Source organism: Rhineura floridana, chromosome 4, assembly GCF_030035675.1.
Source record: "Rhineura floridana isolate rRhiFlo1 chromosome 4, rRhiFlo1.hap2, whole genome shotgun sequence".
NCBI lineage: Eukaryota > Metazoa > Chordata > Lepidosauria > Squamata > Rhineuridae > Rhineura > Rhineura floridana.
In genome coordinates this window covers 41,033,088-41,060,000 of record NC_084483.1, presented here as the reverse complement: position 1 = coordinate 41,060,000, position 26,913 = coordinate 41,033,088, and the positions used below count along the sequence as shown (strand labels likewise).

At 41.1% G+C, this 26,913-nt stretch overlaps 1 protein-coding gene and 1 pseudogene across 4 annotated transcripts in view; both read right to left on the bottom strand.

The window, feature by feature from the left end:
- PXDN (peroxidasin) overlaps positions 1-26,913 on the bottom strand; it is a 127,590-nt gene that overhangs the window by 34,943 nt on the left and 65,734 nt on the right. For 3 of the 4 annotated variants that reach the window (XM_061622868.1, XM_061622865.1, XM_061622866.1), the window contains 10 exons: positions 24,674-24,745; positions 23,156-23,227; positions 21,281-21,450; positions 18,614-18,731; positions 18,219-18,388; positions 17,232-17,504; positions 14,028-14,144; positions 9,489-9,647; positions 2,783-2,895; positions 767-923 (listed from right to left, as the gene is read on the bottom strand). In XM_061622868.1, coding sequence (XP_061478852.1) covers positions 767-923; positions 2,783-2,895; positions 9,489-9,647; positions 14,028-14,144; positions 17,232-17,504; positions 18,219-18,388; positions 18,614-18,731; positions 21,281-21,450; positions 23,156-23,227; positions 24,674-24,745 — 1,421 coding nt within the window. Of the gene's footprint in view, positions 1-766; positions 924-2,782; positions 2,896-9,488; positions 9,648-14,027; positions 14,145-17,231; positions 17,505-18,218; positions 18,389-18,613; positions 18,732-21,280; positions 21,451-23,155; positions 23,228-24,673; positions 24,746-26,513; positions 26,632-26,913 lie in introns of those variants that run through there. The other variant, XM_061622867.1, reaches the window with a different exon arrangement.
- LOC133384594 (5S ribosomal RNA) lies at positions 10,877-10,995 on the bottom strand (annotated as a pseudogene).

Sequence of the window (26,913 nt, the reverse complement as noted above, 5' to 3'; positions counted from 1 at the left end):
AAATTACTTCCATGGTTCCTAGTTTTAGTATCTTCTTATCTGTATTTCCCATATATAGGGACAAAAGACTGGGTGGTCCCTAGAAAAGATGAAAGACTCCTCTCTCTTCTTCAAGCCCTAGATAAATGTTTAAATTTTATCTCTTCAGCTGAAATACTGCTGCAATTTCCTTGCAAATTATTTCTTCTAACAGCCAGTAGGTGGTGAGTGTCAACAGGATTGTAGCCACAAGAGGGCCACTCAGAAATAAGGAGCTACCAACAAGCTTGTGCAAACCCTGAGGTTTGCAGAAATACTTTTTTTTAAAATAAACCCCAGTGGGGCAAACTTACCAAAAACAGCCCAATCCAGACTCTAGATAGGCTTTCTAACTGCAGCCTCTAAAACTGGAGGCTTTGTAGGTGTATTCTTAATGTTGGGGAATGTTGCTAGCAGATACCTTATCATCAAGCCTTCACAAGAATAATTAAATATATAATAGAAATAATCTTGCTATTGCGTGGCTGACACCTGTGCTTCAACAGAATATTTGGTTTCCCTTACTCCATAAGATACAATGGTCCAAAATGTAGCTGATTTTTTTCTCCATTCTGGCACAACCTAACTTTATCCAAAGATGAAAATATGTACTTTTTTTTTCTTTTTAAGTAATTTTTTTATAAATTCTATGTTCTACAATTAGTTACTGCACTATCAGTGGAGACTCCTGAAAATCCGCACCAGTTTTTTAGAGACTCCTACACCCACTGTAATTTATAAATCTTACCATTTACACTTAGTACCATACTAACTGAAGAATATCCAATGGTATTCCTTGCAACACATTCGTAACGGCCTTCATCTGCTGGTCCAACATCATGAATAGTAAGAAATCCCTCAGGGCTGACATGAAATTTTCCACTTTCAGTAACCTGAACACCATCCTGCAGCAAATCAGAAAGGCAAACTATTTATTTTTTTTAATTGGGGGAGGGGAAGTATGTATTTCATTTTGGAATTCTAATGTTTTACTCATTATCAAGATTTCTATACATCATAAGTATAGAAGCTTGGTGGAGGTGGGAAGAATGTATCCCTCTTCTATTACTCTGAAGCAACACAATCTCAACTAGACACAGAACAATGGGTTGGATGGACATTCCATTGGGGAGACTCAACGGATTTTTTTTCATTCTCATGATCAAGATAGACATTCTATTTGTTTACAGAAATCACTATTCCTCTTGGTCAGACCAAACAGTTTTATGATAAGAATTTGCAATTTCAGCTGAATATCAGAAAAAACTTCCTGTTAGAGCAGTACGACAATGAACCAATTACCTACGGAGGTTGTGGGCTCTACAGCACTGGAGTCATTCAAGAGGTAGCTGGACAGCCACCTGTCAGGTTTGCTTTAAGTTCAATTCCTGCATTGAGCAGGAGGTTGGACTCAATGGCCTTATAGACTCCTTCCAATTCCACTATCCTATGATTCTATGATCGTCTTATTTATTTAAGCACCTTTCTCAGATCAACACTGAATATTAGGGAAGGATGCCTAACAGTTCAATGGGGTTAGTTTAGCATTTCTAGTAGAAGGAATAAGACCAATTGTTCAATTAGGCTACAATCCTATATACACTTACTAGGGAGAAAGCCCTATTGAACATAGTGGGAGTTACTTCCAAGAAAACATGCACATAATTTCACTGTTATTAATTATTATTTCATTATACAGAATATAGAAACAAAATAACCTTAATAGAAGTAATATTAACAAATTATTAATCAAATAATAATTAATTAATCAAACAATTTACAGTCTGATATTATTGATTAAATTCCTAACCCTAACAATTTTAAATAAACTAAAAAATAGTATTAATAAATGAATAATGAATATGAATATATGAATGAATATATGAACATATGAATAATGTTTAAAAATATACTATTACAGCAATAATGCTTGAAGATTTGAGGAGGTTCATAACCAAATCTTCTCACCAAATTAGGAAAGGGTGATAAAAGGACTTCTGGTCCCTTCCTGCTTAGTACTGCAGAGTTCTTTAAACATTATCCAGTCTTCAAAATTATTTGCCTCCTTTCTACCTTTCTACCTTGTCAAACCCAAGGAAACAGTTTAATATACCATTCTCTCAAATGAGGAATCTCTCCTCACCTCCCACCCCCAGTATTTTGCATATAAAGTCCTTACTGCTAATATTATATATTATAATAACTTTTCTTTGGCCACATTCATACCATACATTTATTCCACTGTTATTCCACTTTAAATAGTCATGGCTTCCCCTAAAAAAATCCTGGGAAGTGTAGTTTGTGAAGGGTGCTGAGGGGTGTTAGGAGATGCTCTATTCCCCTCACAGAGCTACAATTCCCAGCATTCTCTGGAAAGAGGGGCTAACTGTTAAACCACTCTGAGAACTGCAGCTCTGTGAAGAGCATAGAAGTCTCCTAACAACTCTCTGCACCCTTCACAAACTACCCTTCCCAGAATTCTTTAGGGGAAGCCACAACTGCTTGAAGTGGAATAATAGTGGAATAAATGTATGGTGCAAATGTGGCCTTTGTCTTTTGGAACCGTATGCTCCAGATGGATTTCACTGTTAAGTACCTCCATTTTGAACAACTTTTCCAACACATAGTCTAAGAAAGAAGTGAAACTAATATTTTATATTAAGGAGATACAGCTGTTGACTACTGTATGCTTTGTAAAGAATAAGCCATACAGGAAGCTGAAAACACATTCTTATTATAAACCCACTAAACGTGAGTTTATTACCTTATTCCATGTTATTACTGGTTCAGGCTCTCCTTGAGAACTGCATGGAATCTGCACATTTGTGCCAACTTCTACTGTCATATCACTTGGAACATTAGCAAACACAGGGGTTACTAAAAAAAAGTTACAGAGAAGCAATGACAAGTGAGTAAAACTCTTCAAACAGATAGAAACATTCAAATTCATTGAGGCTGCAATAGCCTGGGAATAAGTCCCACTGAACTCAAAATGAGCAAAGTTTGACTAGACATGCATAGGATTGTATTACAACAGGGCAATCCTATGAATGCCTACTAGAAATAAATCCCGTTGAGTTCAATGAGACTTAGCCCCAGGTAAGTGTGTACAGGACTGCAGTATAAGTAAAGGTTTTCAGCCTGACATCTCTTTCACCTAAGAGTGTTCTTTCCATTAACACCCATTAGTAGGAAGTTGCTTCAGATTTAACACTTGGTTAAATTTGGGGCATTTTTATGTACTGAATAATAATTCAGTATTATTCAGGAAGGATTACACCGAAAGCCTCCAAATCACTAACAATTATTTCTTGAGGATTCAGCAGGAGTGGCCAGAGCCACAGGCAGTGTTGTGCCACTGTCCTTCTAATAGTGGCATTGCTACTGCTTATGAGGAGGGGGCAGGTCAGAGTGGAAGTGAGGGCAGGGCTGAGCAGGCACACTGGCAGAGCCAATCTGGTGCTCCCACATAGTCCTGATGATGCCACCACAATTCTCTTGCACCATCCCAGTAAGCAGCAATGACACCACTTCTTTCCACCAGTTGCTCCTGGGATTCATTTCACTGTGGTTCTCCTTGGAGCTTTTAAATGTTTGAAAACATTCTATCCAATTTAAAAATTATGGAGTATTCATTATTTTCCATTACTTTCTCCACAACTGAACTAAAAATGTGCCAAGCTTCATCTTCCCAGCTTGTCACAAATATAGAGTTTAAGTATATCCATCTTGATAATAAAAGGTAGCTATTTATATGCGATAAATATATCCCTGCAGGGGTGATGGACCTATTAGAATGGTCCGCCCCAGGTGCCTGATGGATCCTGATGGATTCCTGACTGCGCTAGGGGAATTGGAACCTGCTGAAGGCCGCCTGGTCGAAACCCTGGTGATGGAGTGGAATGGAAGGATCACCGGGGCGTTAGACCGGGTGGCTCCAAAACGTCCTCTCCCCCTGAACAGAACTCAGTTAGCACCGTGGTATACACCACGGTTGCGTACTCTGAGACAGGAGGTGAGACGACTAGAACGCCGGTGGCAGAAATCCTGCTCCGAAGGTGTCCGGACACAAGTTAGAGCAGCAGTAACTGCCTACCAAATGGCAATAAAGACAGAAAAGAAGGCTTTCTTTACTGCCTCTATTGCATCTGCAGAGTGCTGTCCCAGGAGGTTATTCCAACTGGTCCGAAGCCTGGTCGGTCCAGTTGCTCAGGAACCCTTGGAACAGTCAAAAGCCTCCTGTGACACTTTGGCTAAGCACTTTGCTGATAAAATCGAACACATACGGAGCTCGATCCTGTGCGCCGTGGATACAGTGAATGAATCGGAGTTGACAGGTTGCATGCCGGTATGCTGGGATCATTTTCAGCCTCTCTCTTCTGAGGATGTGGACAAGGTGCTCTCGACTGTAAGGCCTACCACCTGTCTAACTGACCCTTGCCCATCGTGGCTCATCATGAGATGCAGAGAGAAGTTGGGTGAGGGGATCAAGGCGGTGGTAAACGCATCCTTGAAAGAGGGTGTGATGCCATCAGCCCTCAAGGAGGCAATTGTAAAGCCCATCTTGAAGAAGCCCTCCTTGGATCCCCTAGTTTTTAATAACTTTCACCCAATTTCAAATCTACCATTCTTGGGCAAGGTCATTGAGCGAGTGGTGGCTAATCAGTTATCGACACACTTGGATGAAACAGATTACTTAGATCCATACCAATCGGGCTTCAGGACTGGTCACGGAACTGAAACAGCCTTGGTCGCTCTGGTAGATGATATGAGGAGGGCATTAGATAGGGGAGAATTCACCTTTCTTGTCCTCCTTGACCTTTCAGCGGCTTTTGATACCGTTGACCATAGTATCCTTTTATATCGCCTGGAGGGATTGGGAATAGGAGGCACTGTATTACGGTGGTTCCGTTCCTTTCTCTCTGACAGGTACCAACAAGTGGCATTGGGGGAGGAGGTTTCAGACCCTTGGCCTCTACATTGTGGTGTGCCACAGGGTTCTATCCTCTCTCCCATGCTATTTAACATCTATATGAAGCCACTGGGGACAATCATCAGGAGATCTGGGTTGCAGTGTCACCAATATGCGGATGACACTCAGCTCTATCTCTCGTTTAAATCTTCACCAGAGTTGGCTGTGGAGACCTTGTACAAGTGCCTGGAGTCCGTGAGTGGATGGATGGGAAGGAATAGGCTGAAATTGAACCCCGACAAGACCGAGGTACTACTCGTGGGGGACAAGAGAAGGTTGGGAACTGTTGACCTGAAGTTCAATGGGGTGAGTCTACCCCTGAAGGACCAGGTCCACAGCCTCGGTGTTGTACTTGATTCCAGGCTGTCCATGGAGGCTCAGATTTCGGCAGTGAGCCGGGCAGCTTGGTATCAACTACACCTTATACGTAGGCTGCAACCCTACCTTCCTGATCATCAGCTCCCACTGGTAGTACATGCTCTGGTCACCTCTCGATTAGATTACTGTAATGCGCTCTACGTGGGGTTACCCTTGAAAACGGTCCGGAAACTACAACTTGTTCAAAATGCGGCGGCTTGACTACTCACAAACAGTCGTCGCCGGGACCACATCACACCAGTGTTGTCCGATCTACACTGGCTTCCAGTTGTTTTCCGGGCCCAATTCAAGGTGTTGGTATTAACCTTTAAATCCCTATACGGTCTCGGCCCAGTTTATCTTAAGGAGCGCCTACAACGCCACCAATTATGCCGCCTAACAAGATCGGCCACACAAGGCCTTCTCTCAGTCCCGCCAACTAAATCAGCTAAGTTGGCGGGAACTAGAGAGAGGGCCTTTTCAGTGGCGGCCCCCACCCTCTGGAACTCCCTCCCACAAGATCTTCGGCACGTCTCTTCCCTGAATATAGTCCGCAAGGCCTTAAAGACCTGGCTTTTTAAACAGGCTTTTGGGACTTCTGGGGAGGCTTGATGTTCTTATGATTGAAATGCCTCCTATTCTGTATTGTTGTTATCATAATTTATAATTTATATTGTTATATTGTATTTTATTGTATTGTATTTCGCTGTATTTTACTATATGTACGTCGCCTAGAGTGGCCATTGGCCAGATAGGCGACACATAAATTAAAATTTATTATTATTATTATAAATTGAGCTGCATCTCAACTGTATACTTAATAACAGTACTAAACATTTGCTTCACGCTTTTAGTGTTCAAAGTGCTTCACATGAATTATATAGTAGTGAACCTTACAACAATCCTGTAACGTGAACCAGTGCTATTATTCCTTTTGCTGTCAGAGGTGAGAATGGAACCAGCAACTTCCTGATACATAGCTCAGCTCATTAGCCGCTACACTACACCAGCTCTACTAACCTCGAGTGGCCAACATCTGTGAAGTTTCAGATTGTCCTGATACCTCACTTCCCACCCTTTTACCATGCCTCCTGAAATCTGGTATTTGCATATGTGCTGATGGCTGCATCTCGTTGTTGTTGTTGTGTGCCTTCAAGTTGATTTCGACTTATGGTGACCCTATGAATCAGCAACCTCCAATAGCATCTGTTATAAACCACCCTGTTCAGAGCTTCAGGTCTGTGGCTTCCTTTATGGAATCAATCCTCTTTTTCTACTCTCTTCTGTTTTCCCCAGCATCATTATCTTTTCTAGTGAATCATGCCTTCTCATTATGTGTCCAAAGTATGATAACCTCAGGTTCATCATTTTAGCTTCTACCGAAGAATGGGAATGGACTCCCTTCAAGTTGATTCCAACTTATGGTGATCCTACGAATAGGGTTTTCATGGTACGCGGTGTTCAGAAGTGGTTTACCATTGCCTTCCTCTGAAGCTGATAGTTCTGGTTTAATTTGTTCTAACACCCAATTATTTGTCTTTTTTACGGTCCATGGTATCCACAAAACTCTCCTCCAGCACCACATTTCAAATGAGTTGATTTTTCTCTTAGCCACTTTTTTCACTGTTCAACTTTCACATCCACACAAAGAGATCAGGAATACCATGGTCTGAATGATCCTGACTTTAGTGTTCAGTGATACATCTTTGCATTTGAGGACCTTTTCTAGTTCTCTCATAGCTGCTCTCCCCAGTCCTAGCCTTCTTCTAATTTCTTGACTATTGTCTCCATTTTCATTAATGACTGTGCCAAAGTATTGATAATCCTTGACAAGGTCAGTGTCCTCATTGTCAACTTTAAAGTTATATAAATCTTCTGTTGTCATTACTTTAGTCTTTTTGACATTCAGCTGCAGTCCTGCTTTTGTGTTTTCCTCTTTAACTTTCATCAGTATTGGTTTCAATTCATTACTGGTTTCTTCTAGTAGTATGGTATTGTCTGCATAATTATTGATATTTCTCCTCTTTAACTTTCATCAGTATTGGTTTCAAATCATTACTGGTTTCTGCTAGTAGTATGGTATTGTCTGCATAAATTATTGATATTTCTCCCTCCAATTTTTGCACCTCCTTCATCTTGGTCCAATCCCACCTTCTGTATATGTTCTGCATATAGATTAAACGAACAGGGTGATAAAATACACACGTCTCACACCCTTTCCGATTGGGAACCAATCGGTTTCTCCATATTCTGTCCTTAAAGTAGCCTCTTGTCCAGGTTGTGCATCAGGACAACCAGATGTTGTAGCATTCCATAGTTTTTCAAACACAAAGCAAATACTATTACTGTAGTCTATACAGCACAGGGTGATTTTCTTCTGAAATTCTTTGGTCCGTTTCATTATCTAACGTATGTTTGCGATATGATCTCTGGTACCTCTTCCCTTTCTAAATCCAGCTTGGACATCTGGCATTTCTCTCTCCGTACATGGTAACAGCCTTTGCTGTAGAATCTTGAGCATTACTTTACTTATATGGGATATTAAGGCAATAGTTCTATAATTACTGCATTCCTGGGATCCCCTTTCTTTGGAATTGGGATGTATATTGAACGTTTAGTCTGTGGGCCATTGTTTTCTTTTCCATATTTGTTAACAAATTTCTGTCAAAATTTGGACAGATTTGGTCTCAGTAACTTGTAGCAACTCTATTGGTATGACATCTGCTCCTGGTGATTTGTTTCTTCCAAGTATTTTAAGAGCAGCTTTCACCTCACATTCTAAAATTTCTGGTTGTTCATCATACAGTTCCTCCATGAATTAATCTGTCATCCTTGCATCTCTTTTATATAGTTCTTCACTGGATTGCTTCCATCTTCCTTTTATTTTATCTTGGTCAGTCAGTATGTTCCCCTGCTGATTATCCAACATCCCTACTCTTGGTTTAAATTTCGCTTTAATTTCTCTAATCTTTTGGAATAGTGCTCTTGTTCTACCCTTTTTGTTGTCCTCTTCTATTTCTATACAATAACTATTGTAATCCTCTGGGTCCCTATGTACTAGTCTTTAGGGTTCTGTGTTTCTGTCTCCTTTTGCTTTTGCTTTCCTTCTTTCTTTAACCATTTTAAGAGTTTTGTCAGTCATCCATTGAGGTCTTTCTTTTTAATTAGAGGTATTGTCTTTTTGCATTCTTCCCTGATCATGTCTCTGTTTTCACTCCATAGTTCTTCTGGTTCGCTATCAACTAACTTTAAAGCCTTAAATCTGTTCCTTATTTGATCTTTATATCCTTCTGGGATGTTATTTAAATTGTATTTTGGCATTATGATTGCTTTGTTGTTCTTTTTTAGCTTTACTGGCTGCATCTTACACTACATCAATACTCGGAGCAATGATCAGAAACACAATTCACATAATCAGCAAACATGCTTTCTTTCCTGAAAACCAGGGTTGGACACAAACAGGACAGGAGAGTGAGGGGCATTTTTTCATTATTCACCCTTTCACCTGCAGTCCCTTGTCTCTCTTCTGAACATCTGCTTCAGAGGGTGGGGGACACTCCAGGACACTGTGAGTGCCAGAGTGCTGCAGAGGGATGGAGGAATTGGAGAAATCACCTCCCTTCATTCTTCCATCATCATCATCATCTTTATATACTTGGCTTAAATGCCAAGGTGGCTTCTAAACAAGTATAACACCAGTTCTATGAGCAGGATCCTGTGCTTGATTACAGTCCTTTTTGTAAATAGAAGGAGCCCTTCTTTCAATGACAAGACTCGATTCATTTTTGAAAAGGCTATCCTGGATCCAACTCCATGTATCTATAGTGACCTACTGCATTAATACAGAAAGAGAAGCATCTCACAGATGTTTGACACAATAGAACTACCATGTTACCAGAATATGACATGGCAAATGCAGTCATGTGAGTTGGCCAAAAAATGACAGAGTAGTATGCAATGTTAATTTAAAAAGTGACTTTTAAAATAAAAGTACATTGTTGTCATCGTCATCATCATCATCACTAGCTGGTATATAATTCTAACTCTCATATCAAGATGGAAAAATCTATCCTGATTTCAAACCAAACGGTTTGAATCATAATCATAATAATCAGTTGCAAATGGTTTTTTGTGGACATACCTCTAGGCTGTACACTCAGATGTACTGTAACTCGTTGAGATCCTACAATGTTAACAGCTTGGCATTCATACTGGCCTTGATCATGTAAAGCAACTCTGGAAATCCTCAGGGTTCCAGATGACAAGACTAAGTGTCTTCTATCTACAGAAAGTTGGCTTCCTGAAACACATCAAATTTTCTTAAATGCACAATTGATTCAACATTCAGATGCAACTATTTCTAAAGCTTTCTTGGTTCTATCAACCTCATTCTTACAGAATAAAGATGGAAATATGACAATTAAAAAGGCAATGGGCAAAATTTCCTTGGTTCCTCCTCCCCCTCTGTGTTTGGGGAACACGCTTTTTAAAAAGATTATCATTCTCAAGCAAAATAACAATAAAAAACTCTTACTTTTGAGAAGTAGAAGCAAGTAACTTATAGCAGTGGAGGGGGCTCAATTCATATAGGAAATTTTGATTAATTGGAAATGATGCTTCTGAATTAAATTGATAGGAAGAGAAAACTACAAATCTCATGTTCTCTTGTACGAAATATGCTCCTGACCAGGGACAGTGCAAGGCATTGCACCATCCGAAGAAAGACCTGCCCCCACTACTCCAGCTTACTTTAAAGGTGTTTTGCTCCTTCTACCATGGTGGCAGTGTGGGCAGTCCCTCACCTCCATCTCTTATTTACCATATCTGAGGAAGGAGTTGTTTCCACAGAGTATTATCTTTTACAATTAGTTTTAAGTTACTTTATTGACTTTAAATTTTTGACTAATTTTTAAAAAGAATTAGCAGTCATTACAAGCTACAGCAGTGCAAGCATTCTCCTGGGCAATGTTGCTTTTTCAGAGTGGGGCATGGGGGTGGGATGGGCATTCTGGAAAGCCCTGCACAGCAGCAGAAGCCTCACTGGGTGTACAGAGGCAGCAATATGGCATGCAAGCCCCCCCCCAGGTGACATCAATTTACAGTTCCCTGGCCCTCTTCAACTGAGGCAATTGCCTCCTTTAACCTAGTGACAGGGCTTGTTCTGTTCTTAAGAATCTTAATAAAGTCTCCCTGCTGTCAGTTTTAGTTCAGAAGGGGGTTGAACTGGCATAGAAGGCTGGCTAGCAGCAGAGGCCAAGATCATTTTTACCATCTCAAATTCATACAGGTCTGAGTCCAGCTCAGAACAGAACAAGCCATTTTGATTTGGGGTGAGTTCGTTTTTTGAATTCTCCCAATTGTGGATTTCCCTTTAACCAGCACTAAAAATTATCTCTCAGTGATTATTTGTTGTTGTTATATGCCTTCAAGTTGATTACGACTTATGGAGACCCTATGAATCTTTTGGATATATTCATAGGGTTTTCATGGTAAGCGGTTTCAGAGATGGTATACCATTGCCTTCCTCTAAGCCTACAGCACCCGGTATTCCCAGGCAATCTCCCATCCAAGTACTAACCAGGCCTGACCCTGCTTAGGTTCTGAGATCAGACAAGATCAGGCATGTTCAGGGTAGTATGGATGTAGACTCAGTGATTATTGCCACAGAATAATCAAAATTTATCACCCCTTACACTTACATCTCCTTTGTCTACTTCTATTACAGGAACAGTAGAATATTTTTGAGATAATGGAAGATAAACAATTGAGAAGTAGAACCAAATGTTATTGTATATTAATATTGCATAGGTTAGCTACTATACTTTTTAATTTCTTCTTCTGTGCACAGTATTTAAAAATAAATATATACCAATTTTGCAATGAAATAACACGTTAAAGATTTTCACCTTGATCATGAACACATTACTTGGAAGTATATCCCACTGAGATCAACAGAACATATTTCAAAGTAATCAACATAAACCTGCAAGTTCTTTAATGCAAGTGTATGCAGTAGCATGTGGATATCCAAGTTCTTCCACCCGTTTCGTCTGCCGCTGATGCAGATGAAATAACAAGAGAAATCAATGAATGAATGAAACTGGTGCACCTACACCTGCATAAAATGGACAAATGTCAGATTCCAGCTAGGGGAGTCCTCATCACAGGAAGGACAAGGAGACTCCTGTCTTGGACCCAGCCCTGGCTCAGGCTCCATCTAAGAGTGAGGGACCAGGATCCTGTAACAAGGCCCAGGATGGGCTGCCTGCACCTGGGGCAAATTCGGAGTCTGATATCATGGCTGACAAGCCCCTGAGCCCAAGGGAGAAGTGTCACCTCTGACACCAGATGGAGACCCAGCCCATCCGGAGGAGTGCCCAACTACAAGCCTGCACTCCTCAGGAGTAGAGGACTGGCTGCAGGTGGTCAATGGGAGTCAGCTGAGGTTTGGAGAGTGGTTCAGCAGCTCCTGCATAAAAATCCTAGTGCTAGGCTGGAAGGGCTGCTGGAACAATGTCTATACCTGCCCTGCCTTAAGATTACCTGTGGACGCCGGACCTGTCTCTTGCCTTGCCCTGCACTGCTTATAGATTGCTTGGCTTCTGATCCCAAACTTCTCTGATCCTGATTCTCAGCTGATCCCCTTGGTTGTAAGGTAGACTCTGGATTCTGGCTTTGGACTGACCCTGGATACTGTCCTTGTGCTGCCCTAACGTGTTTCTGCTGGGAGTCTCTCGCCTCTTTAAGGAGCCCGGTGAGAACAGGACAACAGTATATTTAGAAAAGTAATATCTTTATGATCGTGTAAACAGAAGTAGTTTGAAGTTCAGAATTATTATTATTATTATTATTATTAATAATAATAATAATAATAATAATAATAATTTATTTTTGTTATCTGCCTCTCACCTGGAATGCAGGTCCTAAGGCAGATTACACAGATTTAAAAATACAAAGCATACATAAAACCATATAAACATTTAAAAATACAAAACATACAAAGAACAATACATAAACAAATCCATAACATCCTTAAAAACATCAATATGAAAGGGTAAAAATTTAACCAAACGCCTGGATAAAAAGATGGGTCAGCAGTTGTCTAAAAATTGGAAGAAAGGGGGTGATCTTACCTTAAAGGGGAGGGCATTCCATAGTCTAGGGACCACAACAGAGCAGGCTCTGTTGTGAGTATTCGCCCATCGGGCTTCAGATATAGTAGGCACTTGCAACAGGCCCTCTTCCCTGACTCTCATGCGATGGGCATGACTAATGAGAGGAAGGCGGGCAGACAGATACATAGGTCCCAAACTGTTTAGGGCTTTAAAGTTCAAAACCAGCACCTTGAATTGTACTCAGAAGCAACCTGGAAGCCAATGTAACTCTTTTAGCACAGGCGTAATGTGCTCAAAGTGGCTTTTCCTAGTTAACATCCATATTTTGAACCAGATGAAGCTTCCAAGTAGTTTTCAAGGGCATCCCCTCATCAAGCACATTACAGTAATCCAAACGTGAGGTGGCTAGGGCATGGGTGAGGCTGGTCAGACCTGAGCATCCAAGATAGGGCTACAGCTGGCGCAACAGTCAAAGCTGAGTGAAAGCCCCCTGGCTGCAGACCTGCTCCTTCATGGGGAGTGCAACCCCATCAAGAGTGGGCCAACAACCCCACTCCTGCTTTAGCATTTCTGCTCACCAACAACACCTCTGTCTTGTCTGGATTTAATTTCACCTTGTTCAACCACATGCAGTCCATTATAGCCTGGAGCCGCCGATCCAGCACCTGCACTGCATCCTTGGGATTTGATGTGACCAATATGTAGAGCTGGGTATCATCAGCATGCTGCTGGCAGCCCAGCCCACATCCTAGGATGATCATTCCCAACGGTAACATGCTCCTGAATAAAGTTTTTACTGAAGTCATTGTATACTACTTAAAAAGTGGCAATATTTTCTATATCTCGTCTGTATTTATGATATATAAATTGTATGTAATTAGTGGCTACAATTCAACGTATATCCAATGGTAAAAAATATGGATAACCTGTGTTAATAACCTCTAAGAAAAAAGAAAAGAGACAAACTATGTATGCACAAATGTTGAAATTAAGAGTTGCATCCAATAAAATTGTTCCATTCATGAAAGGATTTCCACTTGTGAGCCCAGAAAGCTTCAGCTATGAGGCAGTATACAAATGCAACAAACAAACAAACAAACAAACAAATAAATAAATAAACAGAAATGCCCCCTCCCCCATGCCCCACACAACAGAACAGATTTGGAGGTTGTTCAGAGGGAGCAGAGAGAGGGTAAGTACTACTGAACAATGGACAACTTTCTTGAATACATCCCTAAGCTTAGAAACCCTCCAAGTTAACCAAAAGGCAGCAACAAAATGTGGGGCAGAGTTCAATGTAACATTGACAGAAACGTCATACCTAATGATGACAAAGTTCTCCTGAATGAGACTTGAAAATGAACTTTAGGGGCTCTTACAGCCCACCTCAAATGAAATATGAGTTTTTAAAACTTTCAGTTACTGACAACAACTACTACTGTCACACTCACCAGAGAAATAGTAGCACTATCAGGGAAAATAAAATATACAATTTCTGCTGGATCACATAACTGCTTGTATTTTGTGAAAATGTGTGTACAGATTATTTTTATCTAAATTCTTACCTCCTTTAGTCCAGGCAATGACTGGTTGAGGATATCCCTGGGCCTCACAAGGGAAGTCAACTGTTTGCCCTTCAATCACTATTCTGTCTTGAGGACTCACAGTAAATTGAGGTACAGCTATGTGAAAAAGAAGAAATTTAAAGAAATTAGAACATATGCTTTAGACTAAAATAATTTTCTTCCATAGCTCATTGAACTATGGAATGTCAACATTTTAGACTATAGATCTTTGATTTCCATCTGATCAGGCACAACAGCCAGTGTTTATCAAGGGCTCTGGATACTAATGGACTTCAAATAAAGAAGAACAAAAATCCATAACAGGGTGTATCTTAGGAAAGGTTTAATCAAGCAGCAATGTTCTCTGGACTCAACATCTTACTTTCTTTCATTTTTTTTCTAAATGCTTAACTTATCATGAAGAAAGCACGATGTGATTATCGTCACTGTGACAGCATACTGGTAACACACAGTTACCACTAAGGCATCCTTTTCCAACCTGCTGCCCTTCAGATGTTGGTCTCCAACTCCCAGCCACCATAGTTAATGGTAAGGGATGATGAGAATTCTGGTCCAACAACTTCTTGAGAGCACTAAGTTGGGGAAGGCTGCACTAACAGGGCATTATCAATGCTGACAAATTTCATCTGACTTTGTAAAAATTAGTTGACAACTCAGTGGTCTCAATCTCAATGGATTGCCTTCAAGTCGATTCTGACTTATGGCGACCCTACAAATAGGGTTTTCATGGTAAGCGGTATTCAGAGGGGGTTTACCATTGCCTTCCTCTGAGGCTGAGAGGCAGTGACTGGCCCAAGGTCACCCAGTGAGCTTCATGGGTATGTGGAGGTTCGAACCCTGGTCTCCCAGGTTGTAGTCCAACACCTTAACCACTGCACCACACTGGCTCTCAGTTGACAACTATGAAAGTAAATATATGAACAAACTGTTGGCTTGCATGGACTAGGAAGTGGTGTCAATCAGCCCTCAATAATTAATTATATGAAACAAATGTTGGCTGTGGAGAATATATTCAAGTCCAGGCAAAGCATGTGTGTATATAAAAACAAATAGGTATTTTTTATTGATTGATTGATTGATATCCCGCCCTTCCTCCCGGCAGGAGCCCAGGGCAGTAAACAAAAGCACTAAAAACTTTAAAACATCATAAAAACAAACTTTAAAACACAATAAAACAAAAGCATCTTTAAAAACGTTTCTTAAAAAATCTTTCAAGACATCCTCTCAGATTAAAAACATTTTAAAAAAGGTTTAAGAACATATTAAAAAGCAATTCCAACACAAATACAGACTGGGATAGGTCTCAACTTAAAAGGCTTGTTGAAAGAGGAAGGTCTTCAATAGGCGCTGAAAAGATAACAGAGACGGCGCCTGTCTAATATTTAAGGAGAAGGAATTCCACAGGGTAGGTGCTGCCACACTAAAGGTCCGTTTCCTATGTTGTGCAGAATGGACCTCCTGAAAAGATGGTATCTGCAGGAGGCCCTCACCCTCTTAATAGGTTGCTCTTAATACCGGTATATTAATTACTGCTTGTGGTTTTCATTGGTTTTTATTGTATTTTACCATGTAAATGTACGTCGCCTAGAGTGGCCGTTAGTTCGGCCAGATAGGCGACTCAGAAATAAAATTTTATTATTATTATTATTACTGGGTATATAAGGGATAAGACAGTATTTCAGATATCCTGGTCCCAAGTTGTATAAGGCTTTGTACATCAAAACTAGAACCCTGAACTTGGCCCGGTAGCAAATGGGCAGCCAGTGCAATTCTTTCAGCAGCGGGGCGACATGCTGACAATACCCAGCCGCAATGAGTAGTCTCACTGCTGCATTTTGCACCAGCTGCAGCTTCCGGACCAACCTCAAGGGCAGCCCCACATAGAGTGCATTACAGTAATCCAGCCTGGAGGTTACAAGGGCATGGACAACAGCAGTCAGGATATCCCAGTCTAGAAATGGCCGCAGCTGTCTTACCAGCCAAAGCTGGTAAAAGGCACTCCTAGCCACAGAGGTTATCTGGGCCTCTACAGACAAAGATGGATCCAGGAGCACCCCCAGACTACGGACCTGCTCTTTCAGAGGGAGTACGACCCCATCCAAAGCAGGCAACTGACCAATTATCCAAACTCGGGAACCACCAACCCACAGTGCCTCCGTCTTGCTAGGATTCAGACTCAGTTTATTGGCCCTTATCCAGCCCACCACCGAGTCCAGGCAGCAGTCAAGGGCTTGCACGGCCTCTCCCAATTCAGATGTTACAGAGACACAGAGCTGGGTATCGTCAGTGTACTGCTGACATCTCACCCCAAATCTCTTGATGACTGCTCCCAAGGGCTTCATATAGATGTTAAACAGCATGGGGGAAAAGATGGTACCCTGCGGCATCCCACAGCTTAACTGCCAGGGAGCCAAAAGACCTATTGCTATTCTCTGAGAATGACCTTGGAGATAGGATCGGAACCACATTAAAACAGTGCCTCCAATACCCATCTCCAATACCCAAGTCGGCCCAGAAGGATACCATGGTCAATGGTATCAAAAGCTGCTGAGAGATCAAGTAAGAATAACAGGGTCGCAGTCCCCCTGTCCTTCTCCTGATAAAGGTCATCCATCAGGGCGACCAAGGCCAATTCAGTCCCATAACCAGGCCTGAACCCAGACTGGGATGGGTCAAGATAATCTGTTTCATTCAAGAGTACTTGCAATTGCTAGGTATGAAGATGAATAGTCGAACGATACATCAATAAATTGAAAATTATGAATTGATAATGACATTTCAGGACTTTGGAAAATGCTGCATTTTTATACTAAATGTTATTAACCTTATTCTCAGTTATTATCCTAACTGTTAGAGCGGTACGACAATGGAATCAATTACATAGGGAAGTGGTAAGTTCTCCAACACTGGAGGCATTCAAGAGGCAACTGGACAGCCACCTGTCAAGTATGCTTTAATTTGGGTTCCTGCATTGAGCAGGGGGTTGGACTCAATGGCCTTCCAACTCTATGATTCTATTCAAAATTCCCTCTCTTGACATTTCAAAAGCTATATTAGTAATGTTCTTCTTAGAAACAAACATTTTCTTTTGCTGAGGCAATATATTGTGTGGCTTTATGATGTCATGTTTTGCACTTTTTGAACAAACATCAACACAGATCTCCTTGTTAAAATGCCACATACCTTGAACAATGATGAATGCAGTTGCATGGATGCTATCTATGCTGTTGGTTGCAAAACAGGTATACTCGCCACCATCCTTTTGATCCACATTTTGGATGTAAAGCCCTCCTGATGGAGTTATGATGATGCGAGGGTCATTTGGCAGAGGAGTTCTATCACCTTTAGTCCATGTGATTCGTGGTTGGGGGTGACCAGTTGCACTACATTCCAAGGTAACACTTTCTCCAACCAGTACCTCTGTATTTTGTGGGTGTATCACAAAACTTGGCCTAGCTGTTTAAAATGGTGTATGTTTAAAATATCTCCTATTAAAGTCAGTATTTTTGCCATTTAGGAAAATGAAACAAAAGAAATATACATTAAAAAAAAATAAGATTGCTATGGCAGACTGTTTTTCAGTGCACAGTACCAAAAAATGCAAGAAAGCAAATTTGGTTCTAAAGTATACTTATTAAATGAAGGAAACAACTGCGGTCATGTTTATTCCATATAAGGCTATGTAAGAAAAGATTTCAAGTACAGTATGGGCATGCAAACTAAAAAAAGCAAACTAAATCGTTCCCTTGATCACATTAAAACCAGTAGTAGGCAGCATGGCGGAACGGCAACACTCATGTGACCACCAATTGCTGAATTGCTGCTGCTTATCAGGAAAGGGCAGAGCTTGGAAAAGTTACTTCTTTGAACTACAATTCCCATCAGCCCAATCCAGTGGCCATGCTAGCTGGGGCTGATGGGAGTTGTAGTTTAAAAAAGTAACTTTTCCAAGCTCTGGAAGGGAGGGGTGAGGCTGACATGGTTCAATTGCACTAGCAGAAGTATCAGATTTGCTCTCTTGGCGCATTTGCACTGCACTAAATTCCCTGTCGCCTCACCCCTCTAACCCCCCCTTCTTTCCAATAATCAGCAAGTAAGAGGTAGGAGTAAGAGGTATGAAACCAACAGTAGTATTTTCCAAAAATTTGGCATTAGTAGAAATATACCCACCTGGGGAACCAAAGTAGCGTAGAGTAACTTCTTGAGTTTTCACTTCTCCTGCCACATTTTTTGCCATGCACTGATAAATGCCTTGGTCAGTCTCTTGAGTGTTCTGAATCATTAGAGTGCCATCATCAAGCAAGTTCAAACGGGAATCCGTTTTCATACTAAGCTCATTACTATGGAGAGAGAAATCTGTAGCACTAAAACTTTAAAATCACAAGTATACTAAAAATTGGTTACCAAAGAACTGAACATGAATTTGTTCAGTGTGTTATGTGCGCATGCACTCAATTGCAAACAGTTTTGTAAAGCAATCTGATGTTGGTTGAAAAGCATTCCTTCAATAAATTCTTTGTAACATGAGTCTACACAGAGAAACTTATTTTCTAAAATTGTCTTACTTGTTTCGAAGCCAAATAATTTCTGGTTTGGGATTGCCTTCAGCTCTGCAAGTGAAGTAAACGGTATTCCCTGAGGTAACATCCACATCCTGAGGCTCTGATGTAATTCTTGGCCTCTCTGGAAAAGCATATTGGGGTAGGGGGAAAGAGACTTTTTTTTTTTTTAAAGGGATTGAAATATAAATAGTGGATAGGTTAGCTCTTCATTTTAACATAAGATGTAAATGACCATTTCCCAATGATGAGGTAATTAGAAGTTACAAAAATTAGGTTGTGCAAACCTAAATAGCATTAAGCATGACATCAATGACAATTTGATGCTGAAGTTTAATATATCTTAACAAAGGAGTTTACAGTACAAAGAACTATATGTCATGCGTTATACAATTTCTTTAGTATCTCTTTTCAGCAAATGTGCTGCTTCCACCACAGTACAACCCTCTCAAACACCTGTAACATCTCCAAATATACATAATTGAAAAGTGCCAGACTTTTCAGACTTTCAATCAGACTGTCATTTTAAATCCTCCTTTTTGGAGGAAGGGTGAGATATAAATTTAATAAAATAAAATATAAAAATACTGTAAAGGTAAAAAAAGAATAATGGAATTACAAGGCTTCCTTTAAACATCTAACAGCAGACCATCACAGCTTGTGAGCTATCAAGCTGAACACAGTACATAACAGCACTAGTCCAGCATTCTTAGCAAATGCTTCTGCTAAACCCCAAACCAGGACAGCAGCCATGTGTTGTGCCCTGTGAACAGTTTAGCAATCCCCTTATTGTTGTAGTCCCAAGAGGCATCCGAAATAGGTTTTTTTATTGAACCCCAGATGGGCTACATGGCTGGCTTAGTTTTATGGGTCAGAAGCTATGCAAGCCTGGCATAAAGTATCGTCCATCTCTTTCAATGGTTTTAATTTCAGCTCCATTGTTTTACTTACACACTTCCCATCAACACATGGATGTTTGGCTGTTTACCTAGAATTTCTATCCTCCCATTTATTCAGTTGCCACATGACACATGCAAATTTCCAGCAAGATGTCTGAATTATATTTTCATTATTATAGGTTGAAGCAGTAATTCTCAAACATATAAAACCACTTACATTAATAATTCTTGATCTTTGTGAATTTTTTTCATGATTATTACATAGGGTGATACTCAATAAAGTAGTTCCATTAGCACAAGTTTTTCTGGCTGTACAACGGTACTTCTCCTGCCTTTCCTCTCCCTGCACCCCTTCTAAATCTGTTCTGGGGGTTTCCCCAACCTTCTGGAGTAGATCTGGGGAGGGAGCGGGAATACACAGGGAGAGGAGAGGGAGGGAAAGTTCCACTGTGCAAACAGAAACCCTTGTGCTAATGGAACTACTTTGTTGGACAACACCCATAGTTTTGTGGTTGATTGCTATGAATACTGAGAAGGGGCTTCCATATAAAATGTTATTATTAATTTCATGTATTACTGTACAGCAAATACACCCACCCTGGAACCTTAGGGGGAAGGGCAGGTTACAACAATTTAAAATGCAACATTAAAAACAGTTTAAAACAAATTACAATTACAAAAGTAGAGTGGGTCCTAAAAATATACATCTCGAGTGCCAAAGGCCACAGTAAGGACATGTGTCTTCAACATTAACTGAAAACTATAAAGTCAAGGTGCTGGATACACTTCTGCGAGGAGGGAGTTCCACAACATAGGGGGTGCCACAGAGAATGCCTTTTCTCAGGCCATCAACAGCACCCCAAGCTTCCAACGGTGGCAGAACTACCCAGAGGGCCCTGCTGCTGATCTTAACATCCGAGAGAGTCCATGGGGAAGGAAGCTGTGTTTCAGATATTTGAGGCCTAAGTCACCTAGGGCTTTAAACACTAACATGAGCACCTTGAATTGGGCACAGAAATGAACTCGCAACCAATGCAGCTGTTTCAAAATGGAGGTTATATGAGATCTAAATGGAACACCAGTCAGTAATCTGCCCACTGCATTGTGGACCAACTGAAGCTTCTGAGTTGTCTTCAAGGGCATCCCCATGTAGAACATATGACAATAATCCAATCTGGAAGTTACCAGAGCATGGAGTACAGTGGCCAAGTCATCTCTGTCCAAATGGCGCCAGAGCTGGCGAATGAGCTGGAGCTGGGAACAGGCACTCACAACCACAGAGGCCACCTGTGCTTCCAATGACAGTACTGAATCCAGAAGCATCCCAAGCTATGGACCTGCTCCTTTCAGGGGAGTGCAACCCCATCCAGAATGTGCCTTTCCTTACCTACTCAGTATGAAATCACAGGGCACTTCTGTCTTCTCGGAATTCAGTCTCAATATATTGACCCACATTCAGCCCATCACCATCTCCAAACATTGGTCTAACACCTCAACTCCCTCTCCCAATTCAGATGGAACAGACAGATAGAGCTGAGTGTCATCTGCATACTGACATCCCACTCCAAATGGTGTGCTTTTATAATGCAAAGATAAAGGAGCAGTAGTCAAGAATAAAATAATGCCTGAAAAGATCCCAAGAAACACTTAAATCATATATCATTATTATCAGGAACAGATGGACAAGATATATTTCTCATCAAAATATTCACAAAAGCCCTAATGAAATAAATGGAAGGAGGCAGATTTACACCTTTAAAAAAAAGTATCTCACCACAGTTAAGTTCTTCTGGTGTTATTGTGGCCACTGATCTTCCCTGGATCCTCCTTGGATATTCACACGTAGCTGCAGCTTGTGCATTACCAGACTCTGCATATGTCTTCAACAAGTCTGCCAGCCACAGTATTTCACAGTCACAGTGCAGTGCATTTGAATCCAGACGCCTGGGCAAAACAAGAAACTATCTGTTATACATAATGAAACCAAACATGACACATATGAAGTGTGAGATGTTGTAACATTATTCAGAATGCTCATACAGAAACTTGGAAGCTAGGAAATACTAAATTCACTGGTGCCAGTGAAAACTGAATTGTGATCCTTCAGTAGTACTGAAGTACTCTTATCTTGAAGAAAACGTACGGCATAAACAAGGAAATCAAATGCCATATTACAATACTTTTAGATACTCAGAATACAGTCACTTGCTGCAACTTGATTGTGCTAGCGAAGGATGGAGCTCGTGGGCTAAGAAATAATTTGAAAAATATTGTATTTAAAATTGTGATGATTCCGAGGTCCACTTGGAGTAAAATGAAATGTTTCCACAATAGGTTACAATGGTACCACTGGTTCTAAGATTCCTCCCCCTCACCTCAATTTTCTCATCAAATGACAGAGAGAGACTATTATTGATTGATATTTTTAAGCAATAAGAAACCAAATAGCACAATTTGGTGACATAATGTGAAACAACTTGTTTCTGTTTCTACATTAATAAAATCTAATGTAGTGACTAATAAGCTTTTGATTATTTTTCTGTCATCACCCATAAATCAACAATCTTACAATAGTCTTCCTAAAAGCTGGCTGAAGGTAACTATTGACTCCATGTTCTTCAAAAATGCCAACCTGCCCCCAACCTGCCAAAAAAAGCCACTAGGAGGCAAGATTTTTAAACGTTATGATTATTTAGTCTACTGACTTAGGTCATAAATGTCAAGAGAAAACATGTAAAACTAAAGATTAATTCAGAGCCTTCTCCAGATAAAGCAAAGCGAAAGGAAGCTACGAAAGAAAGGGTTCAGGCTAACGTTTAGCAGGGACACCTGTGAAACTTTTTATAACCTTAGTCCACAGTTTTCTCGGCTAGTGGCAACAGCACCATTACTCACTGCACTGGAATACAGGAAATTAGTACTGGGAAAGGAACAGAGCAAGAATTTAGTGTGATAGGTCTGCAATCCTCTTATTTACCAGGCATCTGTATTAGTGGTCACACAGATGCATTGTGAACTACAACAGGACTTCTCTCCTCCCCCCCTTTTTAAAAAATTGATAATACACTTTTTTGCATTTCGGGCACCCAAGCTCACAACAACAGGAAGCTTGCTCAGAAGGAAATGAAGATTATCCGTTGAGTGCTGAGATTCTGTACCTAGCTGAAATCTGGTTTCAAATCCTGGCATGTCAGCAGTGGAGGAGATGATGCCTAAAAAGGTAAAGGTGTCCCCGCACTTGTAGTGCGAGTCGTCTCCGACTCTTAGGGTGATGTCTTGCGACGTTTACTAGGCAGACCGTATATATGGGGTGGGATTGCCAGTTCATTCCCCGGGCTTTCTTTACCCCCCCCCAGCGTATGCCAGGTACTCATTTTACCGACCACGGATGGATGGAAGGCTGAGTGGACCTCAACCCCTTTTACCAGAGATTTGACTTCCTCCTTCCGTTGGAATCGAACTCTGGCCGTGAGCAGAGCTTCGGCTGCATTACCGTCGCTTACCACTCTGCACCACGGAGGATCTTTGCAGCCTACATCAACAATATTTACTGCCTGACACTAGAGTATACAAGACCACAACAGATTACAGAATAATTTGACAAAAGACTAAGTGCAAGTTTTAAGGGAAAAAAAATAATTTTACTCACAGTCGTTTCATAGATTCCAAATGACTAAATGTCCCAGGAATTAAATGGGATATTCTGTTGTTGTGTAAAAATCTGTTGAAATATTACATTAATGAATTAGTAGTTTGAATGCCCTAACACCAGTCTTCCCCCAGTTTAGCATGCTTACTATTTACTCCTTTAAAAGACACATCCTATACTTGTTGCTATATATTATTGCATGTTTATAAGTAGGGACCAAACATGCCTGTTAATGAGTGCAGAACAATTAGAAACCAGAGAGGACCTGGCAAAATAAGGGATAGTGCAGCTCAACTTTATGCACATTTACTGCGACATCCATCCCAAAAAGTTAGTGAGACTTATCCCCAAGTAAGTGTAGGAGTGTTGTCAAATATCAGGGCAAGATGCTCACTGGGGACAGTTTCCAACAAAGCAGTTCCGCCAAATGTAAATGGACTGCCTTTAAGTCGATTCCAACTTATGGCAACCCTATGAATAGGATTTTCATGGTAAGTGGTATTCAGAGGGGGTTTACCATTGCCTTCCTCTGAGGCTGAGAGGCAGTGACTGGCCCAAGGTCAACCAGTGAGCTTCATGGCTGTGTGGGGATTCGAACCCTGGTCTCCCAGGTCATAGTCCAACACCTTAACCACTACACAACACTGGCTACAACAAGGATTTCTGGTTGCCTAACAGAACTTCCTCTCCCTCTCCACGCATGCCCTTCCCAAATCTGGTGGGGGGAGACCCCAGAATAGATTTAGGGGGCACACAGGGAGGAGACGTTCCTTGGTAAAGTCTTTCTGCTAGTAGAACTACTTCGTTGGAAACCCATGCCCCGCCTTATTTCCTCAACTGCCCCCACTACTACTACTTCACCTCTTGTAGTCTCAATTTCTAGCCAGTTGCTCTTGTAGGTTGTTTCTCCGGCCTCTCTTCCCCTGCTCTTCTGGGCTGTTTCCTGGACTTTTCCCCCCCTCTTCTGCTGTGATTTCTCCCCTCTCCTGATTTCTCCCTCACATACTGCTACCCCTGCCTGCTTAGCAGCCATGCTCTCCTCCAGGGCTAGAGTGCCAACCAGGCACGCTGCCCACTGCCCTCAAGAACAGGGGCTGCAGGGACCTGAACTTTGGTCCCAAAGTGCAAGTGTAGCAGCAGTACTGCATAGGACTTTACTCCCGGGGGGGGGGGAATTATACTATTTACTCATTCTACATCTTATGTCAGACTTATCCAAATGGCAACTTCCTTATTGCCTAATTTAGCATGGTGGCTTTATGCCCAGAGTCACTGTTTTGTAATGATGCTTCTAGTTCCAGTCTTGATTAGGATTACAAGGAACCCCCATGACAATTGTCAACCGCCATATGGGCAAAAAGAAAAAAAGGGGGGAAAAGCTGCCACCTGGTCAGAGCTTGGAAAAGTTACTTTTTTGAACTACAACTCCCATCAGCCCCAGCTAGCATGGCCACTGGATTGGGCTGATGGGAGCTTCAAGCAGTTTAAGAGGTAAGGAAAATGGAGAAGAAAACTTACAATCTTTCAAGTTTGGGAAGATGTGTAAATGATTCCGGTTCCAATGTTTCAATTTGATTAAAGTGCAGATACCTGTTAGGGGAGGGGGAGGAGAAAGAAGACAACATAGAAAAAGTATGCTCAGAAAAGGGTCTCAAAGCTGCTGCTGCTGCTTCCTTTTTTTTTAATCATGCAGAAATAACTTGTATCCTAAAGTTCTCCTGCATTAAATAGAAAGCCCCAACCTTTATATGACAGGGAGTAACCATGATACACAAAACCAGTACAAATCCCCAGGCAGGATCACTAGAAAATTTTCACCAGGAGTTTTAGAACATTTCAAAACAAGTCTAAGAATAAAATTAAAATCAAGGATAATGTTCAGACATAACAACACATTTTCATTTATTAAACATTAAGTGTGCAGTCCTAAGGCTGAAGATGACTTCGGTGCTCATCCAATGTCTTGCAAGGTTCTTGCTGGCAAGGCAAGTTGAAGTAGCACTCTTGCCCTCCTCCATCCACTTGCAGAGTCTTTCTTTCTTTCAGCAGCTTCCCTCCCACTGGAAACAATGGGAGAAAATTACCAGGAGAGATTTAGGCTAGCTCCTAAGCACTCTCTCTGGTATGGTGAAATGTCAGGGAACCAGGACAGCTTTGGTCCTAGCTGCTTCATGTCTTCCCCTAGACCACCCCCCAACATCTTCTTCTTTGGGCCCTACCAATGACAGAGCTTTGACATCGGATGGACTAAGGTGTTGGAGGATTTTGTACTAGTGAAGATGGGGGGGGGACACACACCAAAAAACTGATTATAAATTCACTGGATTTTCTCTTGCACAATTAATAGCTTGAGCTTAAATGCCACTGATCAGTGGAGTTTAATCACAGCTCAGTGTGCCTAGGATAGCAACCTAAAGCTGCCAATTTTAAGCATATTTTCTTGAAATCCCACTGAATTCAATTGTATGCAGTAATACCTCGCATTAACGTACTCAATGGGACCAGAGCGAGTATGTAAACCGAAAATGTCCTTAAAGTGAAGCACTACCTTTTAAAACTTTTTTTTACCTCTCCTTCATGTGGAGCCTCAAAGCCCTGTGATAAAGCCTCTGCTGCTGTGCTGCCGCGCCTCTCAGCTGATTACGATCCCACCTCCCAGCTGATTTGCAGTGGCGCAATTGCATCTATTTCCACCCCCGGGCTCTAAAGCCTCTGCTGCTGTGCTGCGTTTCTGGAGAAATACAGGCATATGGAGCATGTACGTTATAGCGAGGCTACGTTAAGTGAAGCGACGTTAAGCAGGGTATGCCTGTAATTATGTCCCTCTGCTAAGGGAAGGCTCTTTGAGCCAGCAGAAAAGAGAAAGTGATTTTTGCAAATTTCCTTTTTTCTCCTGCACAGCTAAAACATTGTTTCAAAGGGTCCCCAACCCTCTGGAGCAGATTTGGGGGACTCAGGAGTTGCTGAGGGAAATGTGAATCAGTAAAAATCACCTACTAATGGAAGTCTATGCTTGATCAGAGAAGCTTTATTCAGCAGAGAGACAAAATGAGGTACAATCTAGTAATATATATGTGAAAGAAAATATGCTTAAAATAATTTTGTAAGGCTGCCATCCTGTCCACACTTACATTGGACTTACAAGCTCCATTAATCAGTTATATTTATGCTCAAATAAACATCAGATTGGACTGTAAATTAGTTAAGACTATGGCTTAGCTAAACAATCTGTTGTTTTTATTCAAAAATATGTTTTTGAAAAACAAATATTTTTAAATAATCCTCTGGTAATATGTTTTCAGTTCTCTAGATCATTTCAATTCTCTACATAGCTAATAATGCACTGGACGAACCATACCTCCATAGGTACATTTTCTGCTTTGCAATTTGCTGTCTCTTTCCCAGGACAACTTGTAGTTTGAAGATTAAGACGGACATATTATGTGTTCTTACAACTGTAACTATCATGCAACAGCTTAGTCATTTGAAGTTTTCTTATTTTGGTGTCTGTGGCTTCCTTCATAATTATCGTTGCACAGGCAATATCTGCCAGCGGGCAAAAGCTTGCTTGTGATGCCATTTTCATATACGAATGAGCTCTTAACAGATTGGTGAATTTATTGGCCCTCAAATCAGAATGAAAGCAACACAAAAAAGGATGATTGGTTTGTGAATGACTTTATTCACAGAATATAACTTATGCCTTACCAACAGCAGACATCTTTCTCCTGTAACCAAACTACCACTTACCTCAACAT